Source organism: Polypterus senegalus, chromosome 12 (assembly GCF_016835505.1).
Source record: "Polypterus senegalus isolate Bchr_013 chromosome 12, ASM1683550v1, whole genome shotgun sequence".
NCBI classification, from domain to species: Eukaryota; Metazoa; Chordata; class Cladistia; order Polypteriformes; family Polypteridae; genus Polypterus; species Polypterus senegalus.
The window spans coordinates 29,092,076-29,118,813 of NC_053165.1; the positions used below are offsets into that span (position 1 = coordinate 29,092,076).

Consider the following 26,738-nt stretch of genomic DNA (forward strand, 5'->3'; position numbering starts at 1 on the left):
TACATACAGTTTGTACGGTCTGGAACGGATTAATTGTATTTACATACAATCCTATGGGGAAAACTGCTTCGGTTCACGACCAACTCGGTTTACGACCAAAGTTCTGGAACGAATTATGGTCGTGAACCGAGGTTCCACTGTATATATATATATATATATATATATATATATATATATATATATATATATATATATATATATATATATATATATATATATATATACACATACAAACACAAAAATAGAAACAAAAATGTATAAGAGACAGCATGCAAAACATTTTACTTGTATAATGCATTAATGAAGGCTTATCTATTCTTACATTACTTTGTGTTATTAAGCAGGGGGTCTTTTTCAACAATCAATTGATTAATTAAAAGCAGTGTAGAAGACAGAATTTTTTTTTGCAAAATTGTATATCTCCACTTGAGATTATGAAATAAGTGAATACGTTCTGCCCAACAATGTTGGACTCAAACATCTGTTCTTAAATCACTGAGAGGTGGAAGGAGAACTTAGAAGAATTCCTAAATCTAGTGGGTACACTCTGCACAGAACAAGCCATAATGGAAGAACTGGTAAACTAACTGTGGTTCAAGGGCAGCTTTGTTTGTGTGCTATTTGGTTCTTGTATTTGCAGAGTGAGTATTGTGCACTCATGTCTTTTCTCATTTTGTTTGTTATTTTTGTGAACAGAATATCAAGGCACACATGAACCGTGGACAGAATTTACTTTGGAAATATAGGGCTTGCATCTCTGTTGCTATCCCTTTGGTGCAATTTGACTCTGATCTCAAGTGTACTCTAATCTAGAGGTAATTTTTCAGACAAAGCCTTCAGTTTAAGGCTACATCACATTAAACAAGTTTGCCAGCAATTTTCAGTCACATCTTTCATTTACATAATAGCATATTGGAAATAGCCGGCAGAGCAATCTGACATAGCTAATCATGTATTGTGACATGCCCAGAGAAAGAAATATCCTACACTTGGCTAGCAAAATCTGTGTACCTTCACCTTTTACAGGTATAGCAAATGGGCATTGTAACGGCATACATTGTGACTATGGTCAAGAAGCATTAATACAAAATTGTATGACTATCTAGAAACTAAATATAATATGGCTTTCTGATGACATCACCATTATAATAAAAAACAATTATAAAGAAATACATCGAAAAGGGTAAAAAAATATATATATTTTTTTAAAAAGTGAATTCTTAGGAACTTTAACACTGAACCTTTTATAGTCCACAGGGTAGGTGTAAAGTTGGAAGAAAGATAAGTATCAAATTCTGAAAACATGCATAATTACATTTCACTAGAAATGCAGAATGTTTTACTGTTCTAAGGTTATCATAAGAATATACAATTTCAATCAGTGATTTTTTTAACATTGATCAGTATTCACAAAGGAAAAGCTTCCAGGTCAAACAGGAACTCATCTATTGTTATTTAAGAAACAAACTATATAATGGCTGCCTGACAGAAGCAAACACATGACGGTGACTGGAGAACCAAATGTAAAGCCAGTGGGATAAAACCAGTTGCTGTCATTGGTAGAATTCCATTTTTATCTCCCAAATATAAAACATTTCTCCAGACACTAGATGACATCAAAAGCAGGCACATAGCTAGTCTTTCAGAGCTAGGTGTATATATTATATATCTGAAAACACCCATGAATGAATTTGGCTTGTACTCTATGTGGGTGTGAACAATTAGATGGTTCCTTCAGTGTGACACTTACAAACCAATCCAATGTCTCATTAAGTCAGAGCTCAAATTGAGGGTTGTGATTTAAACAGCAAAGACCAACAGAACTCTTGTCAATGTGTTCCAACCAATTGCAAGCCTGTGATTACAACTGGCAAACTGTCTGAGTCAAAATCATCCTAGTTAAACCTATAAATGCAATTATGTCAAATTTGTTACTTAGGAATTGATTTTTTCATTTCTTAAGTTTAGTTAAAGTTGTATGCATGTCACCTTCCTGTTGCCATTGCTCTTGACTGAAACATGTTGCTGTGAAATACGACAATCGGCTGTTTAGCTGAGTTGCAGGAGTCAATGACATATGGCTTGTAGCACCTTTGTTTAAATTAAATTTTATAATTCAGACCATACGAAATGATTAGTTTTACACCATGCGTTAGCATAAAATCATAATAACCAGGGCACCTCTGTAGTTTTAAAGCACTGTTCAGACAGGATTAGTTTTTATACCCAGAGTTGGTGTAAAGTCAGTGCTAGAAATGGGGTAGTGATACAACAGCACTCCACACCTACATTTCCGTATTCACTGCAGTTAATGTATGTGTACCATCAGTTCAGACCACATTAAAAACTTCCCTTCAAGGGACAGCCCCATATCCACCTGTTTTTTTTGGAATAAATTGTATATATTGAAGTGCTTTCGGTCCTTCGAGGGGATATAACACCCACACTGTACACCCCCAAACCCAATTCTTCAGCACACACAAAAAGAAGTACAATGAAAGTTAGTTTTTTCCACTTCAGGCACTGGGTAAAGTAAATATTACAGGATAACATCAGTAATTTTGGTCCCAATCAAATTACTTAAATGACAGATTTAGTACTAGTCTACCCTGGGGATATTATTATGGCCTTTATACACAATGTAAACATCTTAATAATTTTTCATGAGACATGAACACGCAGTCAGTGAAAATTTACTGACATGAATGATTCGGACAGGACCCAAAATTACAGGTGTCCTCTTGTAATAATTACTTGGTGAAAAACAATCTTATCTGAATTGGGTTAAAATTCAACTAAACTTTGTTAAACTGGAGTCTAAAAATTGGCCTAATTATATTTTTGCACACCAGTAAAATTAAAACCTGAATTTGTATTCAGGTTTGTTCTTCATTTTATTCGATGGGTAGCATTAACATTCCAGTGGTTACTGAAACATCTCTTTTGCAGCACTCCTTTATAATGGCCATTTTAATAAATTTGTACTTTTATTATTAAAGAAACATAAACACATAAATGGCTATTGTAATAACCACTAGATATGCTGCAGCTGTTTGGGCTGGGTCACAGACCATAAATCTATAGTTTAGTTCAAGTTGCAGAATTAACCTTTTTAAAAACAGATTACCCAACCAAAAAACAAACTGCATAGTAAAGCCGAACTGCCACAAGAAACCTACTGTACTGTACATCACTCCAATGAAGCCATCTATTGTTAATAAATGATCATCCTAATCTATAATAATAATCTCTAACCTTTCTGTAACATAAGATTCAAAATACATTCAGCTGCCTTTGATTTTCAAAGAGTACCTAATGCTCCTTCATTGATGCTTTTACTGGACTTCCATAAAAACCTTCCAAAAGAAAACCAAGGCCATTTAGAGACCATACAAGCTAATTTTATTGACCAGATAGATTTGAAATGGTTAGGAACAATGTAAACATGCAATAACAGTGAATTCATTGTCACTTGTAAATACTCAAACATAAAAGTATCTGCATCATAAATTTGGCAAACTTAAGATTATGAGAGTCAAATAAAAGCCCAAAGCTAAATAGTAAACCGAGTTCCTTCCTATCCTGTACATTCCACAAAGGGTTTCTGAACTTTTCTAATGCAGGCATACAAGTGTACACTGAACTGCCACCTGGGTTATACCAGCTCAGTGATTAAAGTCTTACCATTAATGGAACATCACTGTTGTGAAGCCATTGTATGTAACCAGGATAGATTCAATTATGCACTTACTGAAGTTGGCAAACATAGACGGAGACACCCCGACTTTGCTAAGACATATGAGTTAAGTATAAGCTTGTGATTTTATCAATAGTGGACATATCTCTGTACAAATCAACTTGCCATTGGAGATTTCAAAGAAAGCTACTGAAACACTCTACACCCCCATAATATACGTAAAAGGAAATATGTTCTACCTACTGTTTTCTAAAGTCTATGACCAGCTTCTTTGTCTTTCAGACATAAGGAATCACAGTGTTAGAAAGCAAATCTATGCTCTGTTAGATGTTTAATAGTAGGTGACAATGTTGATGAAAATTTAACTATAAAGTTGGAGCCATGCCTAGGCACAAAATCATAGGTAAACAAGTGGAAAAATACTGGGAATCAATGTGGAGGATATAATGTTACCAGACTGAGCATGCTGGTGTCTGCTAGTTAATTTGTGCATTACCCAGTTGCTGAGGGAAGTATTAAGTCTAGGTCTAGGAGCCTAGTGAACAATTTTGATAAAACAATACTGTTAAATGCTGAGCTTCAGTTTACAACAATTATAACGACATAGCAGATTTTATCATTCAGGTGTGCCAGAAGGCTATGAAGTATAAAGTATATAGCATCCTCTGTGTACCAGTTGTGATGATGTGGAAACAGAAATTGTCCCAACCACTGGGAACAGAATGTTTAATGCTTCCCCAGCACTAGTTTTTACAAACCATCTTGTCACAATGGGAGAGAGGAAAATTTTCATTTTCTTTCGTAATGGGGAACTGTTATATTTTGAAACAGGTGAGAACCTTAGATTGTCCCAGTGATGCATTAAAAACATCAGTAAAAATTTTATCTTGGCAATTGTTGAGCTTTAAAACATGTCCTGAAAATCTATCCAGACCAACTGCATTATACACAGCAGTCTAACTAGCCCAATATGAAAAAAGTACTTGCAATGCCTCTGGGGTACAACGACTTCATTTTCCACAAGACCAGAACTGATTTAGTAACTAAAAAAAGTGCGTGTCAACCAAGGCTGTAACTAATAAATGACCAAAAAATGCATTTTACAATATATAACACTATAAATAAAATGCAAATCAATCAATAATACCATCAATACTAGTTTCCAAACATTTATGTTTCATATCCATCACAAATCCTCTCTGCTATCAAATTTGAGAGAGCTACTGTAAGTGACCAGAGAATCCAGTACAGGTTGAGCATCCCTAATCCCAAATTCCAAAATCCGAAACTATTTGAGTGCCGACATGATGTCACAAGTGGAAAATTCTACACTTGACCTGTCTTGCTGAGATAGACATATTAACATAAATTTTTGTCACACATGTAGAGAACACACTGCACATGATAAAAATAACTATAACCTGTCACAAATTAAATACAATTTCTTAAACATTAGATTACACATTGGCATTTGAAGACATCAATGGACTAGTGGTAAAAGTGAATCTGCTGCGTGTGCTCTCTGTTGTTCAGTTATGATAGTGTAGGAGTCAATGTAAGGTTGGAAATATTTGCACAAATGTTTATGAAAATATGAATTATAAAATGAATATTATGTCACACTCCATCAAATGGAGATGAAAAGAACTGCTGTTAAGATAACAAAGAACCATAGAAGATACAGATTTCAGTACTCCAAAACGCCTGAATCAGTAAAAATGCCTAATGGTACCAGTAGAAACACGGAAAAGGCTACACAGCATCCATCTTCTGACTGCACGTCTCAACAAATAACTAAAGGAAGTTAACTTTACTGTCTAATTGGAAATGCAAACAAGTAATGCTAGCATATAGCTACAGTACTTTAACACAACATATAAACATAAACGCAATTCTTATTTAAACTTTATTTGGTGTTGTTATACCATATTGTGATGCAAGAATTAAAGTGACAGAAAGATACTATAGCAGACAGAATCACTTCTCAAATGTGTAGAGCTGAGTAGCTACAGTGGTCTACGTGTGCATGTGTCCGTCTGTCTGTCTCTTCTGCCTGCATGCTTATTACAACATGCAAATTAATCATTAAGCTTCAGTTACCTTGTGCTACTGACATCATGAACGGATTAACAGCTATTTTATTTTTTTATTTTCTCTCAGCAATAATTCTTTTGCTCTCTCCCTGAAACTCTGGTGGCTTTAAGTACAAGGACTGGAGGAACCTACAGAAAGTGTTTTAGGAAGATTCAAATATGTAAATATTACAAAATCCCCAAATATCCAGAATACTTACGGTCCTAGACATTTCAGATAAGGGGATGGTCAACTTGAATAAAGAAGTCCCTTAAATATATTGACACAATAAGGTGAACAGAGAATCAGAATGTTTATTATAGAACAGCATTAATATATTATTGGCAAATCCTGAACACTTTTGACAATTTCTTGAAGAAATTATTTTTCTAATTTTAAGCAAAATAAGAGATTCTTTTCCCAATTACCAAAAGTTGTCATTAATAGTAGATTAATATTCTTCTGATTTAGAACCTTAAGACACTGAGCTATCAATATTGTGTGAGAAATCACAATAGATTTCTTTGTGACACAATTTTGGCCCATTATGATTTTACTCCAAATAATGCTATTAGAGGTGTTCAAGTAGTTATGACTCTAAACCCGTGTTGGACGCTCCCAAAATATACAGTGTAATTGAGCAAGGTGAGCAATTTATCAAATCATTCACAATTCATACCTTGCCCAAGACATATTTTGGATGATGTTAGTTGCAGCATGAGTAAGTAATGTCAAATTTCAACAACATAATATCAATATTTGCACAAACTGATTAGGTTGTGTATCTTGTAGATGGCTGAGTTATGGTTGTTTACTTGAGATTCCACACAAGGTTATGATTCCAAAGTTGCCTTAGATTATCTAGAGTTGAAACACTTGAAATAAATTGGTAGATAGTACAGTTTCAATCACAGTCTTTTTTCTGTTCTCTTTTCTTGCAAAGTTTAAAATATGTGGAGCTAAAATTAGTGTAGTACTGGAAGACTGTATTTAACAACAAAACATTTAAAAAAATGGTTTCTCATTTCTTTCTTTGACATGTATACTGTATTTTCATATCTCATATAAACAATGTTTTATCTTTACCTTGAACTTGAGTGAGCCATTCTGTTTGATTGTGATGCTCTGATGCAATGGTCAGAGTGTTAAGAAATACAAGAAAAATCACCAGCCAATAGAATACATTTGATTTCACTGCCGCTCGGCACTTCCTTCGGCAGAACCTGTTCCACCTGCGTGAGTAGCGACTGTAAACAAAGAATCATATGATTAACTAAAAATTGTGACTCACAAAGAAAATTATTCTGAAAATTACTCAACACTCTTTAAGAAGATAATAAATGTAAAAGCATGAAGACACTAGTATTGTTTAACCATATTAAAAAAATGGAAACCAAAGAAATAAAAAGCAAGCTAATTTTAATATGGTAAGATTTTAGAACTTGAAGTGATACAGCAGTTTGCTAACAAACTGTAGATTTGAATTACAATGTAATTTACATTGTGCTATTGCAGAATGAAACTTCAACTCCCAGCAGTGGCTCTGATTGGTCTTTTGCTGAAGGTGCAGGGGCTGCTGGGAACTAGGAGGCCGGGGTGACATTTGTTTGGGGTCCAGTTATACAGAAAGGAGATAAGCTTTTTGTTTTTTGTGTTGTGAGTTGCCTGTTAGTTTCCCTTCTCGTTTTGCTACCTGTGGATACTTGTTTTGTCCTGGATCGTCTCCTCTTTTGGGTGTATGGACTGTCTGGTGTCTTACTGCTGCATAAGGACAGTCTGATGATTTATTGTCATCCTCCAAAGAAAGGAGCGCTCCTGATCCCATTCACACATCATCTCATCAGTAAATACTGGTAGGACTATCTTTACATTCATATACAGCGTGATGATCTCTGGACTATCTACCTCCATCATTTAATTTCATCAGTTGCCGACTACATAGTGTGTGGTTTTTGTTAGTGGTTTGTTATTATTGAATTTGTGCTTATTGTATACAGTGGTGTGAAAAACTATTTGCCCCCTTCCTGATTTCTTATTCTTTTGCATGTTTGTCACACAAAATGTTTCTGATCATCAAACACATTTAACCATTAGTCAAATATAACACAAGTAAACACAAAATGCAGTTTTAAATGATGGTTTTTATTATTTAGGGAGAAAAAATCCAAACCTACATTGCCCTGTGTGAAAAAGTAATTGCCCCCTGAACCTAATAACTGGTTGGGCCACCCTTAGCAGCAATAACTGCAATCAAGCATTTGCGATAACTTGAGTCTTTTACAGCGCTCTGGAGGAATTTTGGCTCACTCATCATTGCAGAATTGTTGTAATTCAGCTTTATTTGAGGGTTTTCTAGCATTAACCGCCTTTTTAAGGTCATGTCATAGCATCTCAATTGGATTCAGGTCAGGACTTTGACTAGGCCACTCCAAAGTCTTCATTTTGATTTACTTTAGCCATTCAGAGGTGGATTTGCTGGTGTGTTTTGGGTCATTGTCCTGTTGCAGCATCCAAGATCGCTTCAGCTTGAGTTGACAAACAGATGGCCGGACATTCTCCTTCAGGATTTTTTGGTAGACAGTAGAATTCATGGTTCCATCTATCACAGCAAGCCTTCCAGGTCCTGAAGCAGCAAAACAACCCCAGACCATCACACTACCACCACCATATTTTACTGTTGGTATGATGTTCTTTTTCTGAAATGCTGTGTTCCTTTTACGCCAGATGTAACGGGACATTTGCCTTCCAAAAGTTCAACTTTTGTCTCATCAGTCCACAAGGTATTTTCCCAAAAGTCTTGGCAATCATTGAGATGTTTCTTAGCAAAATTGAGACGAGCCCTAATGTTCTTTTTGCTTAACAGTGGTTTGCGTTTTGGAAATCTGCCATGCAGGCCATTTTTGCCCAGTCTCTTTCTTATGGTGGAGTCGTGAACATTGACCTTAATTGAGGCAAGTGAGGCCTGCAGTTCTTTAGACGTTATCCTGGGGACTTTTGTGACCTCTCGGATGAGTCATCTCTGCGATCTTGGGGTAATTTTGGTCGGCCAGCCACTCCTGGGAAAGTTCACCACTGTTCCATGTTTTTGCCATTTGTGGATAATGGCTCTCACTGTGGTTCGCTGGAGTCCCAAAGCTTTAGAAATGGCTTTATAACCTTTACCAGACTGATAGATCTCAATTACTTCGGTTCTCATTTGTTCCTGAATTTCTTTGGATCTTGGCATGATGTCTAGCTTTTGAGGTGCTTTTGGTCTACTTCTCTGTGTCAGGCAGCTCCTATTTAAGTGATTTCTTGATTGAAACAGGTGTGGCAGTAATCAGGCCTGGGGGTGGCTACGGAAATTGAACTCAGGTGTGATACACCACAGTTAGGTTTTTTTTTAACAAAGGGGCAATTACTTTTCACACAGGGCCATGAAGGTTTGGATTTTTTTTCTCCCTAAATAATAAAAACCATCATTTAAAAACTGCATTTTGTGTTTACTTGTGTTATATTTGACTAATGGTTAAATGTGTTTGATGATCAGAAACATTTTGTGTGACAAACATGCAAAAGAATAAGAAATCAGGAAGGGGGCAAATAGTTTTTCACACCACTGTATATCGCTGTAAGGGGAACTGGGGTGTGATCACTGTAGTTTGCACATATTTAATTTATTATTGTGCAAAACATTCTTTCATTTTTGTTTTATTACAGATTGCTTTTTGTCTATGTGAGGTAGTGTGTGTGAGTCGGGCCAAGGCTAGGTGCATTCCAGGGATCCTCACCAAAAATAAAAATAGCTGGGTTTTTTAGTCCACTACAACACTAATTAGATAATAATGGTTAACAAGGATTCTTTCTTAAAATAATTCCATGCAGGTTTAAAGAATATAACATTTAATTTTTGTGTTAAAATGCAGGCTCTTTTAGTAATACTAACATGCACACCACTATCTCATCTCCTCACAGAAATTGTTATTCTGAAATTGTTTCCACCTACAAGACAGTAACAACACCATCTCAAAGTGTCAAAGCTAAATTACTTAAACTCTCTTTATTTTTTTAAACTGTGTGTGAAATTAAAGTAAGCAACTTCACATAACATTCTTTTAAGATTCCATGTTTTTGGGGTGGCATTTATATTGTGATGTCCATTCAAGGGAAATTCTGTTATATATATATATATATATATATATATATATATATATATATATATATATATATATATATATATATATATATATATATATATATATATATATATATATATATATATATATATATATATATATATATATATATATATAACATATGACCTCTTTAAAGGTATTACTTCATTTGACCTAGATATTAGGGTTGTGGGTCACAACATCAATAATTTGCCAGTCTGAGTCAATAATGTGCCTTACTGATCTACTCCTACCACCTAGTAAATTTGTAGTGCTATTAATTTAGTATTTTTCCACTGTTACATAAAATAGTTTATGAAAGATCATTTCTTTGTCTTTCAGAAATCCACACACCTATTGCATGTTCACATGCATAGTATTAAATGATCTTTTATTGTCTATTTCAACTAAACTGGAAAAGGGTGGTGTAAGTTGGTTAATCCCAAAGACTTCTTTTGCCTCCTTGTCTCTGAGTGGACGTCTGCAGTATACTCAGCAGTAGGGAGGAACGAATTCCGCAATCTGCATTGAAGTCGATGAGGAAGGAAGAACTGAACTACTTTTGAGGGGATTATAATGGTGCAATGTCTTCTAACTGTCACTGAGGGCTAGGGAAGCATCTAACAATAAATGGCAAACCAATTATTGTCGTATTGTTGCTGTGAATCAACAGTGTTAGCCACTGCACAATAGTGCCTGAAAGAATACCACAATAAAATACAGCAAATGGCTACAAACTAGCAATAAGTAAATAAATTATAGATCACTGGGCTCACAGAGTTTGAGGCACAAATTGGCTATGCCACAAAGCAGCAGGGTGGGACTGGCTCATTCCATTGTTAGAAGTTGAAGCTATGGATGCAGGTAAAATGTCTTTTTGTTTTCCATATACCTGTGCAGATGCTTTTCCCATCAAGAAGCCTTGTAAATAGTAATAAATCTTTTGTTATTTTTTCACAGTATCTCCCTTGTTTTCTGATGAAGGGAGGGGTAGGGCTCCCTTAATGTTTGTTTTGTACTGTTACACATGGCTAATTATGTATTATGTATAGAGCAGCACCTTCTTTTTAACACTAGAATTACCAGAGCCTATGAAAAAATGTGTAGATATGGCCCAACTTAAATCCGTTCGCACCTCTCCACCAGCGTCCTTTATCCTCTAAATGCAGCCGGCTATTCCATCCCCCAACTCAGCTCATGCCTTGATTGATTATCTGGGAAAAAAGTGGAGTTTTAGAGTGGAAATAATAGATTGTTATTTGGAACACATGCATTTCATGTGCGTTCCGTTTCTACAATAAACTGTGTAAACACATGTTTAAAACAGAAACGTTTGTCATATTTTAGTAGTAAATGATAAAATGTAGGCATAAACTGTATAATGTATGAAGCCAGAAGTCCAAGGATCAAATAAACACTTTCACAAAAGGTTCAAGGAAAAGATGACAGCTTCTACAGCGTAGCGGTAAGATTTGCTGACTTATAATCAAGAGACCCCGGTTCAATCCTGACTCACTCCTATATTTTCCGTTTACAGTAGTGAGCTGCTCTTATTGTTAATATTATACAGTATACACATACACTTGGTTTGTGTCTGTCACACATGGTGTACATTTATAGGAGTTGTAAAAGTTATCTTTTTTTTTCACTTTTATTCTCTCTAAATCACGATCACGATACATACTACAGCCCCCTTACCCAGGGATCTGACTATGTTAGTTTTTATTTAAACTGGGAATAACTAGAGACGTGAGTGGTGTTTTGAGACAATGGAACTGGATATTCTCTCATCTGGAGGGATAAAAGCTGACGCACAGACGCTGGCAAATCTGCCTTCTTTGTATCTCACCTTCACTTGATTTTTTTTAATTCAGTTTTATTGAGTGTTCCTGCTCACACTGAATTAGTATGCACCTTATGGTCTATGATGTCAAAAAAAAACAAAAAAACAGAGACATAGGTATATATGATATTTGGAATTATTCATTTTATGACCTGTATAGTACATTTTGAAAAACTTTGTGGCATGGATGCAACATTATTTACATTCATTCGCATAACATCTTGTGGTTTGTAATCAGTGACCACGTGTTTTTTCCCCTGATCTTGCCAGTCACCACATGTTGCTGTATGCTGTTTCTTTTGTACTCCAGGACATGCAGAGGACAGAATAGTACAGAGCAGTAAGTTCAGCGCTATATGCAAATATTAGACTCAAATGTTAACAGTTCACACACATGCAAGGATTGTCCTTCCTACATTTACAACGTGTGCACCTGTTACAATGTACACACTTTTCTCTATGCTGTGGTTTCTATTACACACCTGAAAGAAAGAGACAATATATGTGAAAACATCATCACACTAATGCAATATTATTTGAAAACGAACAGTGTCAGATTGGGTGTGAATTTATGTTGGCGCTATTACTTAGAGTCAGATCAGAAGCTTATTCAGTGCACGCAAGAACATGCACGTGGCCAGTTGCTGTGTGCTACAACATGCTGGTGGTGATCAATGCACATGTACTGTGCAAAGCATGCACAGGGGCCACTGAGAAAAGAAGTGTTCATGGCTCAGCTTGCAGAGGAACTTCATCGTCACATCTTACTAGAAAAGGCGATGGAAAAAGAAAAGGAGGATTCAACATCGACAAGCTTCTGTTCCAGACAGCCGCTTTCCCCAGGAAAGTAAACCGAGTCAGTGTCACCCTACCCCGCCCCTTCAGATCTGACTCTAAGTAACAGCGCCAGCATAAATTCACACCCGATCTGACGCTGTTCATTTTCAAATAATATTGCATTAGTGCAATGATGTTTTCACATATATTGTCTCTTTCTTTCAGGTGTGTAATAGAAACCACAGCATAGAGAGAAGTGTGTACATTGTAACAGGTACACACGTTACAAATGTAGGAAGGACAATCCTTGCATATGTGTGAACTGTTAACATTTGAATCTGATGATTGCATATAGCGCTGAACTTACTGCTCTGTACTATTCTGTCCTCTGCATGTCCTGGAGTACAAAAGAAACAGCATACAGCAACATGTGGTAAATGGCAAGATCGGGGGAAAAAAAACATGGGGTCACTGATTACAAACCGCAAGATGTTATGCGAATGAATATAAATAATGTTGCATTCATGCCACAAAGTTTTCCGAAATGTACTATACAGGTCATAAAACGAATAATTACAAATATCATATATATCTATGTCTCTGGTTTTTGGTCTGTGTGTCAGCTTTTATCCCTCCAGATGAGAGAATGTCCAGTTCCATTGTCTCAAAACACCACTCCAGTTATTCCCAGTTTCAAATAAAAACTAACAGCATCAGATCCCTGGCTTGGTGGTAGTATTTATTGTGATCGTGATTTAGAGAGAATAAAAGTGAAAAAAAAGGTAACTTTTACAAGTCCTATAAATGTACACTGTGTGTTACAGACACAAACCAAATGTATGTGTGTACTGTATAATATTAAAAATAAGAGCAGCTCACTACTGAAAATGGCAAATATAGGAGTGAGTTGGGATCAAACCGGAGACTCGTGATTACAATTCAGCAAATCTTATCGCAACACCACAGAAGCTGTTGTCTTTTCCTTGAACCTTTTGTGAAAGTGTTTATTTGATCTTTGGACTTCAGGCTTCATACATTATACAGTTTATGCCTACATTTTATCATTTACTACTAAAATATGAAAAACGTTTCTGTTTTATAAATGTGTTTACACAGATTATTGTAGAAATGGAACACACATGAAATGCGTGTGTTCCAAATAACGATCTATTATTTCTACTCTAAAACTCCACTTCACTCCCAGATAATCAATCAAGGCATGAGCTGGGAGAATTTCATGCACGTTCTAAGTCGGTGAGGGGATGGAACAGCTGGCTGTTTGCTGCTTGTCTTTATCGGCACATTTACAAGACAAAGGATGCTGGCGGAGAGGTGTGAATGGATTTAAGGTGGGCCGGATCTACAAGTTTTTTCGTAGGCTCTGGTAATTCTAGTGTAAAGGTGAAAACATTTTTATGTTCTTTTTTCTCCAATGTCCATTCATCAAATGGTTTCCCAAAACAAATCTGAATTCACACACAGATACATACTGTAAAGCCAAATCATACAAAGCAATCATGTTGACGCAAGTAGTTGAAGAATGGATAGGATTCAATCCAAAAAACCCAAAGATATTTCAAGTGGTGGATTGACAATAGGTCAAACTAGCGAAAGGCTAAAAGACACAAACTAACTTAAACTTGTAAACAAGAAGAAATCTTTTAATTTTTCTAATATTTGTTAGACAAATAATACAATTATTCCTCTTTTGTTGGCCTTAGTGCTACACATTTTAATATATATTACAGGTAGTCATCGATTTATGACCACATTCATTTTGACAGACTGGTCGTAAGATGAACTAGATCCAAAATGGACTTGCACATTCAAATTGCCATGTGGCATAGAGATGGCATGGCTGCCTCTCAGTCAGAAGAACACAGGTTCACATCCCGTGTCTTGCCTGCGAGGAGTTCACAAAGCCCTTTAAGTGGCAAGAATAGTGCTATATAAATGTAAGGAATTATTGTTATTATTCAACCATTTTGTTACTTTTACTACCTTTTTGTTAACTTCCTTTAGACATTGTGAAGATATTTTTTATTAATGTGTACAGTACTGTACACATTTTTATTGTTAATTTTATTAAATCAAACACTGCTCACACCACAATTGATTCAATATTTGCAAAACATATAAAAATATAACATGCATGTAGAAAATAGTGACAGAATGTTTTATTGACTGGTCATGCTTGGCTGCGATCATTAATGTCGCCACTCAACATTTTTGTTTTCTCCATGAACGCACTGAGCTTTGTGTCTAAATTGTTTGCTCTTTTCATGCTTGTACTTTTCATGAAAAGGCTTTTTCAACATCTTGATCAATGCATTCAATCCTTACAAATCTTTCAATATTTGGGTCTATTTGCTTAAAATATGTGAGAAGTGTGCTAGTTGAGAAAAACCTTCAGATAACCCTTTAGTGGTTAATTTGCTTTCTGGTTCCTCTTCATCTTCTTTTTTCACTTCTTGTATCATTTTTTCTTCAGCTATTCTTTTTTCTTCCAAAGTGGTAGGTTCTTCATTCTTAAGTTCTCCAGATTCTTGGTCTAGCAGATCCTCAACATATTCCACTTCACACTCCAAAGAAAGTTTCTTTGCCAGTGTTACTATGTTTTCCATTATCATTACAATTTCAGGTTCATGTTCATTGTCAAATGCATTGAAAGCATTTGCATAATGCTGAACACACTTTTTACAGATTCCATTCATCCATTTCTTTGTCGCAGCCTTCCACGCAGTAGTAATAAATATCATGCTGTATCCAAAACTCTTGCAAAGATAGTTCTGGGTCAGCATCTTTAGCTGCTATAGCTTAGGTGAAAGTGGTTTGGAGATAGTATGCCTTAAATGTGACAATTGCACCATGGTCCATAGGCTGAATGTAAACTACTGATGCCATTAAAATGTTTAGTTTTTGCAGTTCTGCGAAATGCTAGATCCTTGATTGCCTCAACTGTGTACTTTAATCTTGAAATACCCCATTTCAAATTCATCTGAACATACTGTACAAGGCTAACATTCATAAATGAAAACCTGAATATTAGCTGTTTACAATATGCTTTTTTTTTAATTTCATGAATTTACTTTAAATACAAGATGAAAAATGTGGATGTCATCAAAATTCACACACCTACTTCGGGATAAATCTTTAAAAATACAGATAATGCAGTATAAATTGTGGACTAATCACAAGTATTTTTCCCTGAGAATTTAATGTAAAACCTAGTATACAGATAGATATTTGAAAATAACTACATAGTGATAAATGTCTGAGTGACCTTTTATAACAAGTACTATTATAAAGTAATTACATAATCAATCACACAACATATAATGTACATTAGCAATTGATGTAGACGGAGCACTAAATTCAGTAATACCTTATATAGGATGGGAAGAGCACAAGATTAAGTTTAAAACAGAAAATTGACTTATTTAAGATAGTACCTTTGTGATAAATATGTGTCGATAATGTGAACTGCATGAGAAACATAGGTATGGCTGCCTCGGACAGCATTTAACATTGAAAGTGAAATATAAAGAATTTTTTCTATTGTAAAAACTGTGAAAAGGAAAATTCTAAATAGTAGAAAGAACACTAAAGTATACTAACCTGAACTTTGATTTGGAGATTCTATTTCTGAAAAACAAAATAAATGAAACATTACACAAGAAAACAAATATTAGTTATTATCCTCATTGAAACACACTTGTAAATCTATGTGGCCTAACCTGTATTCAACATTCCTTACTATTTATGGAAAGTATGACATATTTAAGTATGGACACTGTACTAAGCATAGCCACTCAAAACAAGATATTAATAAGAAGGTCAATTAAATATTTTACATTAAACTTCACTTACTTAAATTTACACATATTCTTTATTTCTTTCTCTCAACTAGTTGGTAATCAGACATAAGGTGCAAAAAACAAAATATTTAATAATTACCGGCTAAACTTGAAATAATTTTCACCAGTGCGTTAATAATTAGTTCTTTAAGCAAACTATTAAAGACAAAAAAGTCTACTCCATAAGACATGTTGTTTATTGCACTATTATATATTTCTGACATATTATAATGTAACCAGGAATAAGGAATGTAACATGCAATTGATGAGATTCAATTTAGAAACTGGTTGGATAAAAAGTTTACTAAAGCCTACTCAGACTAAACAAAAAAGTTGTCCGGAGTAGCTCAACACTGCTAAGATCAACTTGCAGTGCAGCCAGCTGGTAACATTTTACATTATCTTTTATTTTATTTGTAACCCCACTAATAAACAAGAGGATAGTCTGAAAGGTCTATCAGCTGCATGACTCCACAGCAAGACACAGCATTAACTACTTTGCAGTTTAAAACATACGAACAGAGGACATGTAAAAATAATTACATACACTTTAAACTACATGCTTTCAATTACAAGGCAAACATAATGAAAGAGAAACATAACTGTTAACACAATAAAACACTATGCCTTATATCTCTTGTAAAATTACAAATATTTAAACAGAATCAAATATTTAGTGTGTTTTGTAGTGAAGAACATCGAGAAGCATGGGGCTACACTTAATCTCTGGCTCAAATCATAAGTGAGGTAACTAGTTGTGTAGGTTGCATATTTCTACCATATTTTTGTAGACTTCCAACTACAGAGGAAAGTATTTCTTTAAGCTGATTGGTGTCTATTCACAAAAAATCTTGATGTGTATGCAAGTGTGCGTAGTGTCCAATGTAAACAGTGAATGGCCAAGAGCTCTTTGCAGCTAGTAAAGTCTTTGGTTTACTATCATTTTAAAATGGAAGATAGGGTTTCAGGAAATGGTTGGGTTAAAGAACAATAAGATAGTTGTGCAGAGTATTTTATGTAGGAGCAGTTGGTAATAGTGGTTAATACAAATATGGTCTTCTTTTAACAATATTGCAGTACTCACGATTTGGTATTAAAAAAATACATGTAATGTATTTTGTTTCTTATGAGAAAATTCATATCACCACTGACAGAGCTCTTTGGTGGGGATAAATGGGTATACTAAGATTTGTAGCACTAAGGGTTTAGAGATGGAGTACACAGAATCTGATGCCAATAATAGTTCACTGTGTGATATACCTAGGGGTGTTAAAATCCAAGAAATCTTGTAAATGTTTTATATAAATTTGAGACATGTAAATATTTACACAGAAATATAAACTTAACATCAATTTACAGCAACTTAAAAATGGCAAATTTTAATGTAATTTTGTTGTATATTTTGTTAGGCACTGGATGGTCTTGTGGACTGAACTGTGCCACTAAAATGTCTACTATCATAATAAAAAGGCTCCTGAATTTAATGCTTACAGTATATACAGTTAGGTCCATAAATATTTGGACAGAGACACCTTTTTTCTAATTTTGGTTCTGTACATTACCACAATGAATTTTAAATGAAACAACTCAGATGCAGTTGAAGTCCAGACTTTCAGCTTTAATTCAGTGGGCTGAAAAAAATGATTGCATAAAAATGTGAGGCAAATAAAGCATTTTTTTAACACAACCCCTACATTTCAGGGGCTCAAAAGTAATTGGACAATTGACTCAAAGGCTATTTCATGGGCAGGTGTGTTCAAGTCCCTCATGATGTCATATCAATTAAGCAGATAAAAGGCCTGGAGTTGATTTGAGGTGTGGTGCTTGCATGTGGAAGATTTTGCTGTGAACAGACAACATGTGGTCAAGGGAGCTCTCCATGCAGGTGAAAGAAGCCATCATTAAACTGCGAAAACAGAAAAAACCCATTTGAGAAATTGCTACAATATTACGAGTGGCAAAATCTACAGTTTGGTACATCCTGAGAAAGAAAGCAAGCACTGGTGAACTCAGCAACGCAAAAGACCTGGTCGTCCACAGAAGACAACAGTGGTGGATGATCGCAGAATCATTTCCATGGTGAAGAGAAACCCCTTCACAACAGCCAACCAAGTGAACAACACTCTCCAGGGGTAGGCGTATCGATATCCAAGCCTACCATAAAGAGAAGACTGCATGAAAGTAAATACAGAAGGTGAACTGCAAGGTGCAAGCCACTCATAAGCCTCAAGAATAGAAAGACTAGATTGGACTTTGCTAAAGAACATCTAAAAAAGCCAGCACAGTTCTGGAAAAACATTCTTTGGACAGATGAAACCAAGATCAACCTCTACCAGAATGATGGCAAGAAAAAAGTACGGAGAAGGCGTGGAACAGCTCATTATCCAAAGCATACCACATCATCTGTAAAACACGGAGGAGGGAGGCAATGTGATGGCTTGGGCGTGCATGGCTGCCAGTGGCACCGGGACACTAGTGTTTATTGATGATGTGACACAGGACAGAAGCAGCCGAATGAATTCTGAGGTGTTCAGAGACATACTGTCTGCTCAAATCCAGCTAAATGCAGTCAAATTGATTGGGTGGCGTTTCATGATACAGATGGACAATGACCCAAAACATACAGCCAAAGCAACCCAGGAGTTTATTAAAGCAAAGAAGTGGAAAATTCTTGAATGGCCAAGTCAGCCACCTGATCTTAAACCAATTGAGCATGCATTTCACTTGTTGAAGACTAAACTTCATACAGAAAGGCCCACAAACAAAAAGCAACTGAAAGTCACTGCAGTAAAGTCCTGGCAGAGCATTAAAAAGGAGGAAACCCAGCATCTGGTGATGTCCATGAGGTCAAGACTTCAGCTGTCATTGCTAGCAAAGGATTTTCAACCAAGTATTAGAAATGAACATTTTATTTCCAGTTATTTAATTTGTCCAATTACTTATGAGCCCCTAAAATGAAGGGATTGTGTTAAAAAATGCTTTAGTTGCCTCACATTTCTATGCAATCGTTTTGTTCAACCCACTGAATTAAAGCTGAAAGTCTGCACTTCAACTGTATCTGAGTTGTTTCATTTAAAATTCATTGTGGTAATGTACAGAACCAAAATTAGAAAAAAGTTGTCTCTGTCCAAATATTTATGTAGGTTACTGGTAGAGTTTTAAATGTGCAGCATGCCTTCTTCTGTTTGCAATTAGAAAGTCTTTCTCTTTCTCCCATTCTTGCAATCCTCCTGTGTGGTCTCTCGCTCTCTCTCTCTCTCTCTCTCGCGCTCTCTCTCTCTCTCGCGCTCTCGCTCTCTCTCTCTCCCTCTCCCTCTCCCTCTCTCTCTCTCTCTCTCTCTCTCTCTCTCTCTCTCTCTCTCCCTCTCTCGCTCCAGGCTATAGTCAGATGTAAATGGGCTATAAGGCATCCTTTCAAATGGAGCTGTTTCAGCACGTTTATGGTTGCTTTTTTAAGCCATCTCAACTCAACGTGTGAATCAGGAAATAGAGTGATGAGGAATTTGAACTAAGACTACGACTAAAAATTACTTTGATAATTGATTAATCTGGTGATTATTTTGTTGATTAATCTATTAGTTGGATTTTAAAAAAAATAATTTGAAGTTGAACACATGAAGTGAATTAAATGGAACCTTTTACCAATTAAACAGGCATTTTTCAAAAAATAGACTACTTATAGGTATCTCAAACAAAATACAGGTTTTTAAACAACATTTATATAATAATACATTGAAAGTTAATAGCAATAAATAGAAATAAAACATTTAGTAGCACATATGGATCTGGCTGTGCAATGAACACACACACAAAATTTCTTTAAAAACACAACAGTTTACAATAAATTAACTGAACTCGCAAATAGCTTAGGCATTCAAAATCATATCAAACCAACACTTTAAAATAAAACGTAATTTAAGTTTTATTTTTCAGTTTCTGTGAAAGACATTTTACTGGCAAAATAGACTATCGTGATATTGCACCACAGAAGAATCTATTGCCCCATCATGACTTTATCGGTTTCTTTTTGTTTTTTTTTTGTAAGTCTGCAGTATTTTTTAAAATTAGTCCAGCAAAATGAAAATGGTTGTCATATGTTGGGGAAACGTGCAGACTATCTTCCTTTTGCAGCAAAACAAGTGCTTTAATTTGTGTGAAACTCAGTTCTTTCTTTGCTAAGTAATATGCTGAGTTTATTTTAATTAAAAGTTCATATCTTTTTGCATCATCACTTGTCTTTGTTTGTCTGGAAACCTTTAACTGCTGAAGATTATTTTTGCCACAGTTGCTTGCAGCCAACACTCTTTTGTATGTGATTTGCTGTCAGGAGTATGTGGTTGGATTTTCAAGTTTGAAACTGTAATCCAGCCATAAAATATGTTTTACTGGCTACATCAGGCTTGCTACAGCAGTACTTGCACATTATCACGTCTTCATCCAGATTGTATAAATGACAGCTGAAGTCCGATAGTCAAATAGTCTGGAACTTCTGCTATTCCACCCTACTCCTATCTTTTGACTCAGAATGAGTGCTACGCCTTTCAGTCACGGTTGATGTGCTGTGAGACTGACAGCCTCACTCTTGCAGAGTTTTTGATTTCCTTTGCATATGAGACTGAAAAATAAAAAGATTTTCTGCTTGGACAGGAACTTGTGTTTCTTCTTAACCATTTTTTGCAAACACACACACGTAATGTTACACGTGCTTGCAAGTGCAAAAGTGGCCATGGCAAAAACACCCAAATATGGCAAGTGAAAATCTGAACATTTACTAACTAGTAGCTAATGACACATATTTTCAGTCGCCCATCATGAAATTATGTCACATATGCTAGTGCTTTATCTCTGCTGTCTCCTATCCATACAAGGTCAGACCTACACATTTTGCAACTCACAACCTTTTTTTTTTTCCTGCGTTCAGAGTATAATGCTTCCAAACTCTTAGGTCACACTGTCATTTCTGGCATTTGCTTACCGTCTGACTGTTTTCGAATGTAATCACAACAGAATGAAGCAGTGACATAATTGCGTGGCACAACATACTCAGCCTAATGATGTAATCAACTAATTAATTAAAATGATTGTTGCCAACCTTTTAATAATTGATATTATCCATTATGGTGATTAGCTTGTTGAAGCCCAAATTTGAACAGTGGACTGGGTGAACTATTCAACTAGATAAGACTTACTTACACAATGCAGAGTATGTCTGCTCTTAGTTAGATGCGCATGTGCTCACCTTCCATACAGCAAATGCCAAGAACTGACTGACCTATGTAAAGGGAGAGCTGAATATTTGCTGAGGAATATGACATACTCCAAAATGAAGGGAATACTTGACTAAAACACATTTAAAGCAGTAGTCACATTAAGTTATTAGAATATGAAAATGCAGAATCAAATTACACCATATAAAAGAAAACTAAATTGGTAAAACAACACAAAAAGCCGTCATGGGCTTCTGGATGCTTACAGTTGGAAGGCTTCAACCATAACCCTGATCCAGTAGGAGCAAAGACAGAGGAAACTGTAAGAGCATACATACATCAGTATCTCAGTATCACTAAAGTTTGTTCCATACTTTATTTGCTCGCTGCTTAACTATAACCTCACTCATGCCTGAGTTTTAAAAGATGCAAGTGCCAATGCTGGAACACTTCCTGTATTTAGGCTATAAGTTCTAATGTGTGTGTTATTAGAGTAAGCAAAATGAAGGCCAATGAGGATGGGTTCCGGAATCCATTTTATCTGTGTCTGCCAGAGATTGCTTTGTTATAATTGTCTGATAATTTGATTCAGTTTTGCTAATTTGATTTACTGATCTGACCTGCAACTTGACAAGGAGGCTATGTTGAAATCTAGCTTTCTCTGTAAAGTGCATTATGATTGAGAGTACTGGGTAGGAGGAAATGGGGATTAGGTGCTAAGCGTTTTTTTTTTTTATTTCACCGAAAGGTTTTCAACCTCAAATCTGCTGATTTTTAAGCCTTTTATATTCACATCTCTAGATATAACAAAATGATACTTATTTATATTAAGAGTGTACATTTGAATATTGGTTAAATGCAGTAGATACAATATAAAAATATTGAAATCAGAAATGAAAAGCCACCTAATGTGTTTAACTGATACAATCTGTGATTGGCTTGTTTCAGTTTCATCCTGAAGGATTGAGTTGTGCAGGATAAAGTTCTGCTTAATGTTATCTGCTGCTTATGCACTCTAAGAAATATTTGTTGTTAATCAAAAATAACGAGGGTTTTATTTGTATGGCAATCAAGCATAAGCTCCCCTGGGGCAAATCCAGTGCCACTCTCCCAAAGTATCCTGGCACCAACATTGCATCACAATCAAGTTATTTCCATCCATCCATTATCCAACCCACTATATCCTAACTACAGGGTCACGGGGGTCTGCTGGAGCCAATCCCAGCCAACACAGGGCGCAAGGCAGGAAACAAACCCTGGGCAGGGCGCCAGCCCACTGCAGCAATCGAGTTATTTACATATTGTAACTTTCACAGCTACTGACAGACAGAGAGTTCTGTTTGCTTGCTGCTATGAGGATTGACTTTAAAAGAATTGTTTAGAGTGATTTGCTTTGATATTTTACATATAATATTAAGATATTTATCTTTGTAGAGATAAAGCAGAAGAAAACCATTGAATGTATCCTTACATCTGCTCAGAGAGTAGTCAAGATCTTGCTATGCTTGCTCTATACAGAGAGCACCAAGTCAGAGCTACTGTAGTATGTAAGAAGAACTGGGCCTCTACGTGCATATTAATCAAAGGCTCTGTGAGTCTGCAACTACAAAAAACAAACTTATCGTAACCCAGGGTTATGAGTGAAACAGAGATTTCATAGAATGTTCAAGGAAATAAGGTTTGCCTAGACAGGACTGGCCAGAGGTACTGTACATAGCCTAATTTCACTAAAAAGTTTAAAACAAAGATTCCTGAACTATGAAAATTTGAGTGTGTGCATTAAACTCAATACTTCAACCTTTTCAATAGATTTTTTGAAAAAAAATTATGGAGTAAGATCGCAGTCAAAAATAACTTGTAATAATTTACGACAAATTTAAATTTAACACGTGTGAATTACGCTTGCGCTTCTGAAAATAACACTTGTGCTTCTGAAAATTATGAGGACAATTCTCAAGCCTGAAAAAACTGTCACATTCCTTGCTGCGGGTCACAAGATGGGGCAGAGTCTGAGCTTAGGGGCAAGGAGTGCAGAGCTCAGAGGGGTGTGCACATCAGGGTAAGTATTTCAGACCTATGTAACGATTTTTGCATTTGCAAAATAAGAAGTGGGCAGCTCAGAGTTTGTCACCCCACCCCATTCGTTGTATTGCGGTGCAGCAGTCTATTAGCCAGTGAAAGTGCTGTGAAGAAGCTGTCTGTTGTTACGGTTCTGCTTTTGTCCAGAAATGGTTCCATAAGCTTTAGGACCACAGACTTGGAAAGTCTTTGCTCTGCGTTGTAACTCAAAACATAGTTCTCAAAAAAACACTGCCAGATGTCCAAAATTGCAGCAAATCTGTCATTTTTCACACGTTCTGCATGGGTGTCTTTGTTGTCAAAGAGCTAAATGTCTAATAGCAGTCACAGGACATTGTATCTTTGATTGCCAGTGCACCAAATAGTTCTGAGCAGGCATCAACCACAACTCAGCAACTGTGGTCATCACTGCTCTTGTGAAAAGAATGGAGATAAATACCATCAACTCAGAGAGGGAGAGGCAAGTTTGTTGTACCACATGAACGTCACTGACAGAAAAAAAAGAATAATAAAAAAAAAGCAGTAACTTTTTACTTTTTTTGATTTTATTGTAATCATTCCATACAGATAGATCTTTATTTTTTTTTACAAAAAATAGGGTTGAAAACAAAACAACCCAAGAGATCTTTTTCCCATTGTCCTCTTGGATCTTTGAAAGGGAGGGACTGTAAAATAATTTTATATATTGCAGAAATGCTGTCTGAGTCCTCCAAATTGAGCAGTACTTTTTCCAGCATAGAGGAAGGTGCGAGATGAGGGAAATAGGGCAGGTTCTGTTTGACAAATTTTCTAATTTGAAGATAGTGAAAGAAATGTGTTGCTGGAAAGTCAAATTTGGAATGTAATTGTTCAAAGGATGCAAAGATGTTGTCTATATTAAGATCTCTAAGCAATTTAATTCCAAATGTTTTCCAGATATTAAAAACTGCATATGTTTGCAAGGGTTGAAAGAGGTGGTTCTCATACAGAGTTGCCACAGATAAAAGATTTTCCATCTTAAAATTCTTTCTACATTGGTTCCATAAACTTAGTGAGTGAAGCACAATTGGGTTATTAGTATATTGGTGATAACTTGCATTTATTGGGGCACAAAGCAGGGAATATAAAGAAGTTCTGCAGGATTTTATTTCTTTTGCTGACCAAGCCTGTGTATGTTCATCTATTTGTGTCCAGGATTTTATATCTTGTATGTTTGCTGCCAGTAATAAAACTGAAAGTTGGGTAGAGCCATGCTACCTTCTGCCTTAGGTCTTTGTAGGGTCGCTCTCTGGATACGTGGAAGTTCTGAGTTCCAAATAAATGAGGTTATGGTTGAATCTAATTGCTTAAAAAATGCTTTATTGATGTATATCGGAATGTTTTGAAATAAAAAGAGAAGCTTAGAAAGGATATTCATCTTAACAACGTTATTTCTTCCAGCTAGAGTGAGATGAAGGGTTGACCATCTATGAAAGTCTTGCTTAATTTTTTCCATACAGACGGTGAAATTTTGTTGATAAAGAGCTTTATATTTACTTATGATATTTACCCCTAGGTATTTAAACTGATCTGCAATGATGAAAGGGAAGGTGTCCAATCTGATATTGTATACTTGAGAATTCACTGGAAAGAGCACACTTTTATTCAAATTAATTTTGAGACCAGAGATCTTTTGAAATTCTGTGAGTGTTGTTAAGACTGCAGGCACAGTATTTTGTGGGTCTGATATATACAGCACCATATCATCTGCTTATACAGAAAGTTTCTGTTCAAGTCCTTCTCTGATAATGCCCTTTATATGATAAGCATATCGACAGTGAACTTGCAAATAGCAATGGTGACAAGGGGCATCCTTGTCTGGTACCACGTTCTAGTAGTCTGAACAAATGTTGTTAATACAAACTGAAGCTTCCGGATTGGTATACAGTAGTTTGATCCATGCACAAATATTAAGGCCAAACCCAAATTTCTCTAATGTAGTAAAAAGGTAGTTCCATTCAATCATGTCGAATGCTTTTTCTGCATCCAACAATAATAATATTTCTGGGGTGTTTGACTTTGCTGTTGAATATATTACATTAAACAGGCGTCGAAGATTGGAAGCTAAGTGTCGGCCTTTAATAAATCCAGTTTGATCTTGTGATATTACTGAAGGCAGCACTTTCTCCATCCTTCTAGCTAAGACTTTGGAGAGTATCTTAACATCATTATTCAGAAGTGAAATTGGTCTGTATGATGCACATTGTAATAAGTCCTTATTTTGTTTAGGAAAGACGGTGATTAATGCTTGGCAAAAGTTTGAGGCAGAATTTGATTGTCTCTAGCTTCTGTAAATGTTGCTAATAAGAGGGGAGCTAGCTGAGTGGAGAATGAGTGCGGAGTGCGGAGGTGAGACGAGAGTATTGTGGTATTTGTGCTTGAGCTAGTTTTTGGAAGTATTTTGTAATAAGCCTTCCATTATTTGAACCCGGGACTGTACTAATGTGTTTGTGATTGGGGTTCACTGACAGCCCGGTTCCATTACAATATTAACTATGAACATATTGCAAAAAATTGTCTTATTAACTGAAAGTGTCTTGACGAATGGTTTATATAATGTAAAGCTATGGTGTGAAAGAAATTTTTGTTGTGTGTATAATAGACTCATGTCTTCAATTTATATTACTTTCAATAAAAGTTCCAAATAGCTAATAAATACTAATTGCTGAAACATTATTGAGGAAAAAACTAGTGCCATGAATAGGTGTTTTGCCAATTATTTATCTACTAGGCTGACCCGCCTTTTAAGGCGACCGACTTTTAAGTTGACCACTTCTTAAGGCAATTCAATATGTAGATCAATTTGATTTTTTATACAAACTCATTAATTTGGTTATATTGCATTTGAGCGGTATTACTTTAATACTCGTAGTTTCTGTTATTTTTGTGATGAAATTTAAACTTTTTTTCTATATTGAGGTCGCCTTTTTGAACCCCCCTGATATTTACTAGGTGGTGAGGCATTTGTACTCCATCAACATTAATTATTTCCAGAGACATAATTTTGTCTATTTTTCCAGCGCATCGCACACA

At 35.7% G+C, this 26,738-nt stretch overlaps 1 protein-coding gene across 9 annotated transcripts in view; it reads right to left on the reverse strand.

The window, feature by feature from the left end:
* The window catches only part of LOC120540046 (voltage-dependent L-type calcium channel subunit alpha-1C-like), a 1,017,626-nt gene that overhangs the window by 284,208 nt on the left and 706,680 nt on the right, over window positions 1-26,738 (reverse strand). For all 9 annotated transcript variants that reach the window (XM_039770507.1, XM_039770503.1, XM_039770506.1 and 6 more), the window contains exons 11-12: window positions 16,163-16,189; window positions 6,857-7,017 (exon numbers count right to left, since the gene is read on the reverse strand). In XM_039770507.1, coding sequence (XP_039626441.1) covers window positions 6,857-7,017; window positions 16,163-16,189 — 188 coding nt within the window. The remainder of the gene's footprint in view (window positions 1-6,856; window positions 7,018-16,162; window positions 16,190-26,738) is intronic.